The sequence below is a fragment of the Barbatula barbatula genome (genome assembly GCF_947034865.1).
Source record: "Barbatula barbatula genome assembly, chromosome: 15".
Taxonomy (NCBI): Eukaryota; Metazoa; Chordata; class Actinopteri; order Cypriniformes; family Nemacheilidae; genus Barbatula; species Barbatula barbatula.
The window spans coordinates 22061262-22075863 of record NC_136778.1 but is presented as its reverse complement, the minus strand read 5'-3'; the positions used below and the strand labels follow the sequence as shown (position 1 = coordinate 22075863).

The following is a 14602-nucleotide window of genomic DNA, read 5'->3' as shown; positions in this document are numbered from 1 at the left end:
CGGCGCTGTTCGGTTTCCAACTTTCTTCAAAATATCTTCTTTTGTGTTCTGCGGAGGAAAGAAAGTCATAAAGGTTTGACATGACAAGAGGACGAGTAAATGAAGACAGAATTTTCATTTGTGAGTGAACTAGCAAGGTTATTTTAGTTTACTAAAATGTAAACGTTCCTGTTCATTGAAATCAAATAAAACTTTGGCCTAAAAATGATTGGTAAAACTTAAATTGAAGTTTAAAGCAGTAAAATTATAATATTAAACAAAATGAATTAATCTTATAAAGCAACATTAAAAATAAACCAATGATTAACTAAAATTAACAAAAACTAAATTGATTTTAAATATGAATTAAAGTAAATGAAGAAATCATCGTGGTTGGCATGAAGGTGAATAAGTGATGAGAGAAATTCATTTGTGGGTGAATTGAACTGTGAATTTGAATATTGTTTTGGTCACATTGGATGGCATATAAAGTACATTGTTCAAAGGATGCACAAAATGTACACTAAACGTTCTACTTCCTACTTATTGAGGTTGATTCCACATATTAACTGTAAATTATAAAATTGGGATTATAAACATGTGTTTGAGACACTTTATTAAAGCAAAGCACAACCGTTCTCTGTTCCAAGCTGTGTAAAGGACCAAAAGGAATTTTGCTGATGATGTGATAAATGAGCGAGTCTCTTATATCTAAATAATATAATATTATATAATTATATATAAACAAATTTTATTATTTGTTATTTTGTACATATGTAAGAAATATCATAAAATAGGGATAATGTTCATTTATATGCAAATTAACAAATGATATATAAAAGAAAAGAAGATTAAACATGTGTTTTTTTCCAGCATTTTGAGGTCAGGGTGTGAGGTGTGATGTTTCTCAGCGGGGGGCAGCAGAGACGGTCCTCATCAAACACCCATGTGATGTTCCTGAACTCTCTGAGTATCTATGAACACCCAACACATATAGCGACACCATACCTAAACACAGTAAAGCTACACATTTGTATGTGTCCTCAGAATTCCTCAGTCTCACTTGTCATAGGATGTAGACAAACTGTAAAATAATGTGTGTGTACAGAATGTGTGTTGTGTTTTTACCGTACCGTACGGTGGGGTCTTATTTTGTTGAAAATGATTTTCTGTAACAAAAGCTCAAATATTTTCAATGTGGTCTCACTTATAGATCTTTTATTCCCATGCGTTCTGTTTCTCATGTCATTTTTAAATGTAATTTCTATGCCTGTTTTGTGCGTGTGCGTGTATGGCAGAGCAGTGGGGTGAGTGTGCGTTGGTCCAGTTTACAATAGTAGCCCTCTCACGGACAATGAGACCCCAGCAGTGAGCGGCCCTCGGTCTATTATACCCATAATCCCCTCGCCTTTGTGCTCCGGCGAGAGAGAAAGCGAGAGAGACAGAAAGAGAGAGGGAGGAGAAACAAACGTGAGGTCATCCTAAACAACTTTCATCGAGGTCAGACACACAAAAAAAGAGAGAGCGAGAGATAGAAACAATCCCAGAGACACAGGAACACATCATGTTTGAAATGACAGTGATGGAATGAAACATCCTGCAGCTTATGGGATGTTATTGTGGTTAAAGGTTGCAGTTTTTTTCCTGTTTTTATTCCTCCTAAGCAATTTTAGGAGAAACATCTGAATCTGCTTGACTGCGAGAGAAACCTCTGAGCACCTCTGGAACATAGCCAATGAGTCAGTGCATAACGCTTCACAATCATTGCGATATGCATATTTATTTCAACCTAATCCACTGGAAACCATTTCATATTTATCCTGCTGCAAAACACTGAATGATTTTATTACACACCCTCAAGTGAAACCACATTACAAACAATGAATTCTCTAAATAATGGAAATAGCCAGATGAATTTGTTTTTGCAAAGTAAATCTCCTATCGGCTGTCGTAAATAAGCATCTTCCTGAGGTCAACCTCAGCGTCCGGCTCTGTGAATTGTGAGGTGATGTCATTGTTTTTTCTCTAAACAACAAGTTTAACTACAGCTTAACTTAACTAAAGGATAACTTCCAAAGTTACGTCCTGATCGCATCACTGCACATGGACGTTTTGTGTTTTGTTGTTTTTTCACTTTGTGTGGAGCACAACGGCTCTGAATCTCTCATTGCACAAATCACACAAATTCAATATACATTCTTTACTTTTTTTTGCGCTCAGAGTGCTCAACACTCAACGTGCTGTTTTATTTTAACCCAGAAAAACTATACATCTGACCCAACAATAGGTTTAAACAAAAAAGCATTTTGGGTCGAAACAGTATAGGTTGATTTACAACCCAACACTACAATCTTAACAGGTTCTTCACAGCGATGCCATAGAAGAACCATTTTTGTTTCCACAAAGAACCATTAAGTCAAAGGTTTGAAAATAAGCCAACATTTTTTTAAAGTGAAGGTCAGTAGTTTGGTCGTAGGTTTCCATCTCTAACGTGATTTTGGTGGATGTAAAACGAAAGTGCAACCTCAAGCCTTTAGTGCTGCCAGAGTGATCTCAATCGTATCTGTACATAAAGCAAACACGTATGGATTCGTCCCTGACAGCACACATACATCTGGGAGACGTCTGCTTGATGTCTGCTTTACATCATTTTTTATTTTGATTGTTTGCTCATTTGCAATACGTCAGATGTCATGAAGACGTCTAGAAGACGTCTGTAAGATGTTTATGATTAAGAATGGATATAAAACTACCCTTTTCGATGACGTTTATCAGATGTTTGCAAGATATCCAGATGTTAAGCAGACTGGTGTACACGTGCACAACTTTAGAGACGTGCAAATCTTTGAACTGGATTTGCTGCAACATGCACTCGAAGTCACACAATGCCACGACATGAGAAACTTTGTCAGAGAAAGACTTTTAATGACAGATTTATTTACAAAATAATCCATTTGGGATGCTCAAGAGCAAAGTCATGTTCACTGTCAACGATACACTTAATAACTGGAATAGCTCACCCAAAAATGAAAATTATTTTATCATCTATAAACCCTCATGTCATTGCAAACCTGCACCCTTCAAAATAAAGGTGCTTAAAAGGTTCCTCACAGCAATGCTAGAGGAGAACCATTCATCTCTTTCTTTTTTATAATCTGGAATACCTTTTTGTTGTGAAACCTGAAAGGTTCTTCAGATGTTAAAGGTTCTTTATGAAACCAAAAGGTTCTTCTATGGCATCTTTTTTAAGAGTGCGTATGACCCCATTGACTTCCACACAAAGATTGAGACATTTCACATAGTACAGAATGAAATCATAAAGTAATTTATTGAATTGAATAGAGTCTAAAATGTAAAGCCCTTACACGTGTTTAATGAATGTCATAATAAACACAATAAATCAACCTGTAATTTCAATGAGTTATGAACCCCATTTGTAAACATTTGTACCGTATGTCTCTAAAGTTCACACACAGAAAGTGGAGATTCTGTCAATTCAGTTCTTTCATTATACATTTTTATTTTCTTTTGATCTAAACATATGAAATGAAACGTGCTAGAGCCACACTTTACTTTGGAATCGCTACAGATACTAATGCGACCACATTTATGCTACAGAAGGTCAAAGTCACAGTTCAGCCGTCCACCTCAGAATCAACCCGCTTTGGTTAAATAGCTTATTGTGTAGTTCAGTCCATTTTGTATTACATTCATCACTTGAACCCACTCTTTCTTCCGTTCCTTTCAGTTCATTGTTCATTTTGTCACAAAAAAAAATCGGGAGCGGGAGGAGAAGATGAGGTGTTGGGATGAGGAAGCTGAGATTGGTTCGAACTGATGAGCTTCTCGTATCGAGCTTTGTAGGTGTCTCGCTCTCTCAGCACGCGGGTCAGCTCGCACTGAAGCTGCTCCAGCTAAAACAATCCCAACAGAAAACAGTTTGATTTATCTTGAAATTGTGTCACCTGGATTTTTCCGAACAAATGATTTAACGTGATGCATTGGCTCTGTTTCAAACCTTCCTTCTTTCAAATAATACAAATAAGAAAGGTTTAAGGGTTACTGTGTACGTTTTATGTACTTTTCAGAAAAACTTTGTTGTAAATGAGTTAGCTCATTTGCTTATACTTTATCAAGGATATACTAAAAGTGGGACAATGCAGTTCCAAGTAATGTAATAATATAGTACACATGCTAGTACTAGTAGTTACTGTAGAAAGGACACTAAAATATACTTGAACTTGTTCGTGTGTGTAATATACCTGTTCTGTGAGAACGTGTTTCTCAGATTCGAGTGCGTGTCGGTGCTGGAGACGTTTGTAACGGCAAGACTGAGCATAGCCTCGATTCTTCAGCGTCCGTCTCTTCTGTTTCAAACGCACCACCTCATCTTTGCTCACCCCACGCAAATGTCTGTTCAGCTCCCTCACCGACAGACTGACCAGCTGCTCATCAGAGAAACGCTCGTCCACACCACACTGACAGAAAGAGAGAGTGGACATCAAACACAATAGTCCTCCTGATACTTCAGATGGCCAAATTCCTTGTTTTTAGGAAAAATTACTTCGAGTAAATACTATTGTACTACTAAGTTGACAAGCACTTTTTAAAATACTTTTTATTGGTTAGATATAAAGAAAACAAACATAAAGGATGACTAATAATAATGAATATCTAAATCATGAAATACGGAGATACGAGGTTTCAAAAGGACAACACAGAAATGTGCAGTTTTACTAAATGTTTTGAAATATAGTAAAAAATGTTTTTGTTACTGTATTTTTTTCACAGTGAGGGTAAAAGTATTTGTCAATATGATATTTATTTAAAAATATATAATATGCGATATAATATATTACTTTAGAATGTTGATAAAATGTTCTTTAGGTTATAAAATGTGAAAAATAAGTTTTGACTGAAAAACGTATTAAAAACACTTTTGACTGAAAGGTTCTTTGGGGAACCATAGTTGTTCTACACTGACGCTTCTAACAAGAGCTTGCTCAGAACACAAAAGTGTTTAGTACAGGTTTTAGGTTTGAAGGTGTATTTTTGAACATTTGTCACGCTTCAGATTGTGTTCATGCATGAATGTTTTTGACAGCACATATACAGTATCATAATCTGATTTACTCCAAGTGACAGTTATCAGGATTACATCACAATAATAGCAGATATTATTATAATCTCATAGCGCTGCTCTACATTTAGACACTCATCCAGCGCTCACGTCCAACTTCATGCTTTACTTCTACATACCCCTATGACAGCCCACACCACAGCGAGACAAAGTGATAGAAACTTTATTTAGATTGAAATTAAGCCAATTAATTTTTTTGCCAAAAATTCAGAGATAATTCTATCGCCGCAGTCGAGTATCGGCAAATCAGCAATTTAAATATATTTAAATCGCAGTCTCCACTGGAGGCGTGGGTTCGCATCCCACTTCTGACACAGCTTTACACTCATCTGTAAGTCGCTTTGGATAAAAGCGTCTGCTAAATGACTAAATGTAAATGTAAATATTTCAATTAGCATTAAATGCAGGTGGAGCTTTATTTCTATGTTAAATACTCAACGATATCATTTTATTACCGTGTGGATGAACACGGGGATGTAATGTTGATGTAATGTACTGACTTGCAGAAGATGATGAAGATGATGATGGTAATGGCCATGCATTGGATGATGTGGATGATGAAGGCGGTGCTGTGGACTAAGGGCTTGTGGGTAGGGACCCGCCACTGTGTTGATGTTGGAATGAGATGGAGCGGTGGAGGAAACGACCAGTACAGGACGATGACACATGTCTGACGGCTTATTAAGAATAACATCAGTACTGCTGTCGCTGCCGGAGTCGCCCATGTGACTGCTGCTCGCGCTCTGAGACAACACTGGGAACTGAAAAGAGAAAGAGAGTACATTAGCAAACCTCTTGGTTAAAGGGGAATATATAGGCAGAACATATTCTTGCATTTCGTCTGTGTATATCTGAAAAGTTAGTAAAGTTGAGTTGGAGTGCAATTGAGTGGCAATGGTGTTTTGAGTGGCAATGGCACCAGTAAAATACCGTTAATTAACCGTTTAAATACCGTAACATGGTGTTCTTGTAAATGTGAAGTCTGTTTCAACGTGAGAATTTGTAAAAGAACGTACATTTTTGTAAAATGACAGCCTTTTTACAATATGAGTACTTGTTTTAAGAACAGCACACTTCTTAGGACTCGTAATTTGGGTTAGGGTGTGTACAGGGTTAATACAGAAACACAACATTTCCAAATGAAAGCCTAGATCATACCTGTGAGGTCACGGCCGCTGCGGCTGAGTTCAGCAGAGCCTCCACCGCATCCTCACATCCCAGAAACCCTCCTCTCTCGCGGTCCCCTCGCTCCGGCACACCGCCCAGAGCTCCCAGCAGAGACGCGGCCCCTCCGGGCTCCCCCCCGAACTGCTGCTGCAGGGCGGCTAACCACAGCAGGTCTTCCAAAGAGGTGGGGTTCGAACACGGCACGACGGCCGGGCTCCCATCCGGGTTCCCCTGCGAGCTGGAGCTCTGTCCCGACATGTATCCTGTGGATACAGACAGCGGGAAAGAGAGAGAAGAGGAAGAGGAGGAGGCGGACGGGGGCGGGTGTCCGTCGCTGAGCGTCGGCGATGGAGGAAGAGAGGTGTACGGGCTAGAGCTTAGACTGGAGTCGTGTGGAGGTCGAGGAACGTAGGGAGAACCGGTGGTCTCCTGATGTAGGTCTGTTTTGGGGTATAGGCAGGTTGAAGGAGGCGGGGGTGTGTCGGGCTTCACTTCAAACTTCAGCAGGTCGAAATCGTTGAGATACTCCATGGCCAGAGGACTTGGGGGAAGAGAGGGCAGCGGAAGAGATGGAGATGACATTGTTGTGTCGATGGGAAATAAGGAAGCCGCTGTCCTCTTGTCGAGTTTAAGGCACACAGAAACAAGCCAAAGTCCTTTAGACCAGATTGAATCCCAGAGCTCCGCTGTCTCTGTGTCTTTGAGTGAAACTTTATTGTTTCTTTGTGTTGGGAGTTTCTTGTTTTATCATCTGAAACTAAAAGACAAATAGTGAGTAGACGGCAACCACCATCAAAGAAAAATTCATTTATTTAGTATGTGTATTCCAAAGAAAATGCATACAATAAACCAATAATCGAAAAAAGTTAAATAATATTAGCATAATAACATGTTTTGTTTCTGAAAATCTTTGCACTTACGTTTACATTTAATTCAAATACTTACAAAAAACTGTAATAATTCACATTGGAACTTCACATTTAAAGGGATACTCCAACCACAATTTTTGTTTCTGTCATGGTCAAGTTGTTTCAAACCAGTATAGACGTTGTTTTTCTGTTGAACACAAAGAAAGATATTTGGAAGAATGTCAACGACTGACATTTGTGGGGCACTATTGACTACCAAAGTGAAAAATAATACTGTATCTTTTTTTGTTCTGTGTAATGCAAAATTCTATATTTTGAGGAATGTAGGAAAGCAAACAGTTCTGGGGCAGCTTCGACTAACATTAAATTTTTTCACCTATGATAGTCAATGAAATCTCAGAACTGTCAGTTGCTAATGTTCTTCCAAATATCTTTATTTGTCTGCAGAACAAATTAAATTGATTGTATACAAAGTGGGCGTCTTAGCTGTCCACCCAAAACCTGGACATAATTCAATTGTTTCAGAGACTAGTTGGGACCCCTGTACACACTCCGTCACCAGAATTGTCAAGATTTTACATTTACATATACTGTAGGCCAAAGTGACCCAAATGCTCAAAATAATCAAACAGCTAATGTAAATGTAATCGGTAATGTTAATTCCACTGGAATGGAGTTTGAAACATGTAAGTGTTATCAAAGGGTTTCAAATATACAATTATACAGACTTGTTGCTTTTGGTTGGTTTAAAATTGCTTCATGTCTATTACACCAGTAACACGCTCTGTAATGTTAATGAATATATGCCAGCAATAATTTGACGTAAACCTTCTGTGCTGTGCCTGGCTGGATTAGTTCCACAGTGATATCGAGCAGGTTTGAAAACCTCGTAGCGTCCGGCAACCTCATGTTGCTCCCCTGCTAATATTCGACCGAAACGAGCACCTATTTGGTCTCAATCAGGGGGTTTGACGCAGACCTTGGAAATCCATCCCAGATAGCAAAATCCAGCCAAAAATCATGTAGTGTGAGCTGGCTATAAGTCACCCTCACTAAGACTTATTAAGAACTTTAATTTAACATGAATCAAAATGTGAAAGTTCTGCTCACTTAAACCTCTTAAACTCAAAAAACGAAATAATTTCTTTTTATCATCATGTGCGTTTCCTGGGATTCTAACCCACAACTCCATGTTATCTGTGGGAAACTATCTATCAAAGTGGATAATCCATTACAATGAACAGTTATACCCAGAAGTTTCCATTCAACACATCGTCATGTTTAAATAACCCTGAAGACTCAGATGATCTATAGTTCTAATGTATTTTATTTGGGTTTAGCTAGATTCTGAAGGACTAAACTCTTTAACAGTCCAGGCCTATTTCAGGAAACCTGTTCATAATATGTCCTGATCATTATCATAAAACGGTTATGTTTTAGCCCTAATTTTAATGACAATTAAGCACCATTTTACTTTAACAAAAGGATTTTAAAATAATATAATGAACTAACAACATTAGTATTTATTTATAAAGTAATTATATTCATACATGAATATCTTTAGGAGAAAACAGATCAACATTGTCTCTAGTCCGGCAACTGAATCTAAATGAAGGTTTATTAAATAAAAACACTTATAAAGCTTATTGTCTTTCAGATTACATTTACATCCATTTTATATTGTAAGTGGATTGTCACCGGCAGCACGATTACAGATAATATTACAAATATCAACACAAAGTAGCACTTTTAACCTCTCACAGTTTAATCATTTCTATCTGTGATATCAAACCTTCACGTTTCATTTACATTATAAACTATTGGTACTATAATACAACAGTGAATGTTGATAATGAAGAATGTCACAGAACACAAATATAACATTACAACTCTACAGTACTTAGTGAAATAATGAAAACATGAAACAATTCTTCTTCCTATAAACGTCCTATTTGAAGTAACTTTACAGTTCTTATAAAACATTATAAACTGGGCAAATTCTGAATGTTTATTTAGCAGGTAAACGGGTTTTAAATGATTCACAGAAAGGACTTAATCCCATCCCATAATCTTACCTGCTGCTTATGAACTCACAAACATAAATCTACACATTTAAATATCGGATCACGGAGCAAACACTAATAAATCTATGTTAGATGAGAATTTGATAACTTGAGATTGACTTGTTATTGTACACCTCGTGAGTTTTACAAACCAAACCATCTATAGAAATGATTGATTCGATACAATAAACCAATTTAAATATCAGTAATGCCATTTCAGTCCATCAGCACAAGGCACATGCACACATGAAGCTACAATTAAAACATTTGTATTCCGGTATCAATAATGTCGACCATGTTACTGTCTATAAACTTACGAAACGGATTGTAAAAGCATTGTTTGAGATATTCATTGAAAGAATGCTGCTGTACATTTCACAACGTAACCCCCTTTAACGGTGAAACAATGAGAATACCAGAGAAGACGAATAAAGACAAACACACAGACGGACATGATGAAGTTGATGTCTTACCTTGTGTTCAGTTCACACACATCCTGAGGTGTAGACTGACAGATTGATTCCTGCCAAATGTGACTATATCAGTGTGTGTGTGTGTGTGTCAGAGCATGTCTTTGGCGTGTGTGTGAGCGTGAGCCACTTTAGAACTGATTGTCACTAACAACGCACCCCCCTCCAACCTCTAAATCCCACTACATCCATCCATCCATCCATCCGTCCATCTCTCTCTCTCTCTCTCTCTCTCTCTCTCGACAAGTGACAGGATTTATTTTGAACTTATTCAACTATAACACGAGACACTTTAAAAACACTTTTTGTTTTTTGTTGGATTTCAAAGCTCTGAGCAAAGAGAAAATCAGTCAACAGGTTAACACATTTCAAATGAGATACACATTTAAAACAAGCAGAAGATGAAATGGAATTTTTTACACAAACGTACGAACCACACGTATGTATACGCACAACTGTCCAACAGATCTATTGTGAACAATAATGAGTTAACATGTCTGATCATAGCCACATCATTCATCTGCCAGAGAGTCATGACATAGGCCTACTGCCACCTGCTGTACTGTGTGACACATCAGCATCAGTGCACATTTATGAAAACAGCATCTGATTCTTTCAATGAACAAGCCTATAGAGTTTAGCTTCTAAACAGCTTTCTCTGGGGTTAACAATCTGATCATGCTCTTATTTCTTATTATCTGATTATCCGTTTAATACAACAGTTCCGATAGATTTGTGCTTTTGATGTGCAGTTCACCAGTTCAGTATTTTAGTCATATTTGGTAAAGCAACTCTATATTTATACTGTACATCTTACATTGACGATTAAAGCAACGCTTTCCAACTTTTGCTCACGGTTCCCCCATGTGGTTGAGAAGCGCAATTGTCTCTTTCCAGTGTCGTAGATAAATGTTAAAGTCCCAGTGAAATTAAAAAATCACAATTCTTATTTTTTCATGAAAAATTGCAGGGTTTATAGTAAATAGCTTATCAATGTGGGACATTTTCTTTTTAAAATTCATCTACCCTCGTAATCTCCTTAAAAGACGATCCATCTGAAATGAAGTAAATTAGACGGCTTGGCCGGAGCATCCGTTAACTCCTCCCCTTACACTGTCAGTCTTAAATCAACGCAAAAGCTGTTTTTACACATCCAATCAATTTGCAGTTAAAAAACGCAAGCCACGCCCACTCATTTTCTCCTTTGAAATTCCTTTTCACTCGTGTCAGAATACGGAAGTACAAACGATCGCAAACGACCCTAAAATCAGATTTAAGATTAGATTAGATTAGATTAGTCAACACACATATACAAGTACAGTGTAACAACATGTAGTTCAGATCTAACCAGAAGTGCAATTAGCAAGTGCAGAATATACAGTTTGAATAAATACAGAATACAATATTGAGAAAATACTATACAGTGGGCATGGACTAAGAAAATACTTTACAGTAGGTATGTTGAACAATTGACAGTAGGTTTGTACTTTGAACAATATATACAGATGGCTATAGGAACATTAATGTACAGGTGGCTATGAGCAGATAATCATTTAAACAGTAGTGCACGTGCATAAATGATAGACATGAGCTATTAAGCAAGACATGTGGAATATATCATTTCTTTCCTTCTGCTCTCTGCTGTGTGTGATTGTGTCTATGGATATGCCCCATATACACTCATAGCTTATCGTTCAATAATCATAATAATGAATAAATAATCAAAATGATGAAAATCTAATGAAATTATCAAATAATCAAACATGTCTTTGTTGAAAGATCATCAGAGCTAGAACAATCTACAATATGATGAAAACGGTAATTGTACTGTTTTTGCAGAGGTTTTTAAAATATCAAAGCATTCAGAAAATTATGAAAAACATATCATTTTATATTTTAACAACTGTTGTTTTACATTATTTACTGGCGCCCCAGTTGCCAAAAACTGATAGTTTTTTTACACGATTTTTACACTGTAATTTCTTAAAATACGGTAAAAAACGTATAAAACTGATATTATAAAAAAGACTGTAAATGTAAAAGAACAACTTAAAAAATATGAATACGTAAATAATTCCTATTGCATTGTCTGTCATATTTAAAATGAGATTACAACATAACATTACATATATTACTAGAATGAGAAGATCATGTCAAATTGATGTCAAACTGATGCCAGTAGGAATCCTAATGCGCAATGTTTTAACTACTGTGTGATGAAACTTTGTTGGCACTCGCGTGTTAAACACATTGTTATTAGAGAGAGATTTACTGTATTGAGGCAAAAAATGCCAAACTGGCACTTTTAAAGATCTTTAGAGACTTAACTTGTTAATCTGAGGGTCTAATAATGTCTCGGAGAGGAATCAATGCGGTAATGTTGTCTGATTAAATTAAATCTGATTTAGACTGTGAGAATAATACACACACACTGTTTCACTTCAGTTTGCATCCACTCCAGTATTTTCAGGATCTTCTTTAAAAACCTTATTTTGAGAGGACAGCAGAGAGAGACAAAAAGAGAGGAGAGAGAGAGAGAGAGGAAAGCAATAACATGAGGTGTAATTCTATGTCTTTAGTTCTGATGGACACATTCATTTTCTCAATAGATAAAAAAGGTAAACATCATTTCTGAATAAAAATAGAAACTGAACGATTCTATAATGTACTATAATCAAAACATGTCATTCACAAAAGAGAACCATTACCAATCGCAAAGGATATTTCACTTCATTTTCAATCATCAAGACATAATATTTATCTCGTCCTCAAAGTTTACCCCAACATGACCTCATCTGAGGTCACAGAGGTGTGAAGTTTAAGCCGTGCGTCGAGGAGAGACGTGTAGCAGAAGTTCTTCTGTTGAATGACAGCTGTTTTAACAGACAGAAGCTCGGGGATGATGTATTTTAATACAAGCTTCAAAGTGAGCAACGAGCCCCCCGATCCCCCCCATCTGATCCTATACAGATACATGTCCTAATCCACACTAACTCTGACACAAGCTACAGATTAACCATCTCATCCAGCCACCCTGAATCCTAAACCCCCACAACCCTTAGAGAACGTTTCAGTAATGTGTCAGTTATTTCACTCATATTTTTGATAACACAACCTGTGTATTTTTAATTGCTATATTTGCAACCATTGTCATAAAATGGTGGAATATTCAAAGAATTTTACAGATGGAAAAATAATGCATTATCCTGCAATGTTTATGTGATGCTCATGTATATTTGGATGTCCGTGTGTTCATGACGTGTGTTATTCTTCATGTGTGTGTTTTGTACGTGTGGAACATGCAGCAGTGTCTGTGTGTGATTATTATTGGGCTGCTCATTGGATTAAGAGACTGATTGTACCGCGTTAATCTGGTGTCAGATTAGCAGATATGACTGCTTTGGTTAACTGTCAGTTATGTAGACACTCCTCCCCCCGCAGAATAATATACTTAATAATAACTTCTGATATTTATTGCTACTATAAAGCAGCCTGCGTCAGAATCTGCACCTTTAATTCTGAATCGAACAGTTCTCTAGAAACAGAGACATTAGAATGTGTGTTTGCATGCTTCAATAAATGTATGTATCTGAGTAAAGGTCTTTGCACATACAGTCCGAAATGTATTTGGCGCCGGATTGTCCGAACGCCTCTCAAAATGTTCGCTACGGATGCGAAAAATGCAGAAAATCAAACCCAGTCTGAATTTTCAAGGCGTTTGGACAAAACGCATACGGAAATATAGGACTGTATATGCAAAGACCTTTACTCCTGGTAACCATAATTAACCAAATAAGAATGAAAAATGCCTATTTCTATCAAGTAAAACATGCTGTAAAGCGTTTGTGTTTGCATTTGCATTTTAATAGGCTACATAAAACCAAACAAATATTTGTTCACTTGCCAAATAAATCAAGATAAAAGGACAGTCGGGTTTTATGATGGATTCATGATATGAGGTTGGGTATATCTGCTCGGTATAATCTGACCTCTGGAACAACATTACAATAGGAATTCAAGTGTAGAAATCTCATTATGCAGTAAATGTGTTTGCATTGCAACATTATTAAATCAATATGATTCATTCTTGCATGCAGATGTGTGTAGAACATTTATCCAGTATCTTTGTTTTTACTTCATTACATTATGAAGCATATTTAGTTTACTCCAATACATTTAAATTTTTTTCACCTTTGATACTTAAGTACATTCAAAATCTACTATCTTACTTTTACTCAAGTAAAACGATTTTTAAGTACATTACTTGAGTAAAACTATAAGAAAGAACTTTATAAAGAAAAACATTCTTTTTAATGTGAAAGTTGACATGTATTTGCAAATGTAGTTGAGTAAAAAGTTTGATATAAGCCATGCTTTATAATATAGGGAAGTTAAAAATGTACAAAGTAAAAACACTAAAAAAGGAAAGATACTTGATCCCTGAAGGTAAAACACTCAAGTACTTTACACCTCGGCTTACATGTAAAAGAATGTCGCTGCAGACATACAAATCAAAGTCTAGATATTCAATAGTAAATTGCATAATCAATATAAATATATATATATATATATATATATGTTTAATAAACGTTAAATAATTAACATTTTATGATTATAATTCACTTTTCATTTTAGTATTTAACAGAAAAATATTTGTTTCCATGGCATTACTAAATTTTAAAAGCCAAATTTTATGAATAAAATGACCCAATCACAACGAGGTACGGCAGATAGTGGTTACACAGAATGGTTGAAGACCTTCATGTCCCGGCACACGTTTGGTGATGTTGTCTGCTGGTGACAGAGTCTGGGTTTGATTCTGAAACTCTCAAAAGCAAGCACACAAACACAGTTCAATGTCTAATGTCTAATCCGGATAGAGCAGAAGAGAAGAGAATATCGGTGGCAGACAGT

At 36.5% G+C, this 14602-nt stretch overlaps 1 protein-coding gene across 2 annotated transcripts; it reads right to left on the bottom strand.

Moving 5' to 3' along the window:
• Nucleotides 1-2880: 2880 nt before the first annotated feature.
• On the bottom strand, nucleotides 2881-9927 carry nrl (neural retina leucine zipper). Of its 2 annotated transcripts, XM_079474182.1 has the most exons (6): nucleotides 9692-9805; nucleotides 7232-7342; nucleotides 6278-7043; nucleotides 5620-5880; nucleotides 4242-4457; nucleotides 2881-3893 (listed from the first exon to the last, which is right to left on the bottom strand). In XM_079474182.1, the coding sequence occupies exons 3-6, from the start codon at nucleotides 6866-6868 to the stop codon at nucleotides 3744-3746; spliced, it is 1218 nt and encodes a 405-aa protein (XP_079330308.1). In that variant the 5' UTR covers nucleotides 6869-7043; nucleotides 7232-7342; nucleotides 9692-9805; the 3' UTR covers nucleotides 2881-3743. The 2 variants fall into 2 exon arrangements, with proteins under 2 accessions (XP_079330308.1, XP_079330307.1); XM_079474181.1 differs by lacking the exon at nucleotides 7232-7342 and having other exon boundaries at nucleotides 9692-9927.
• Nucleotides 9928-14602: the final 4675 nt, after the last annotated feature.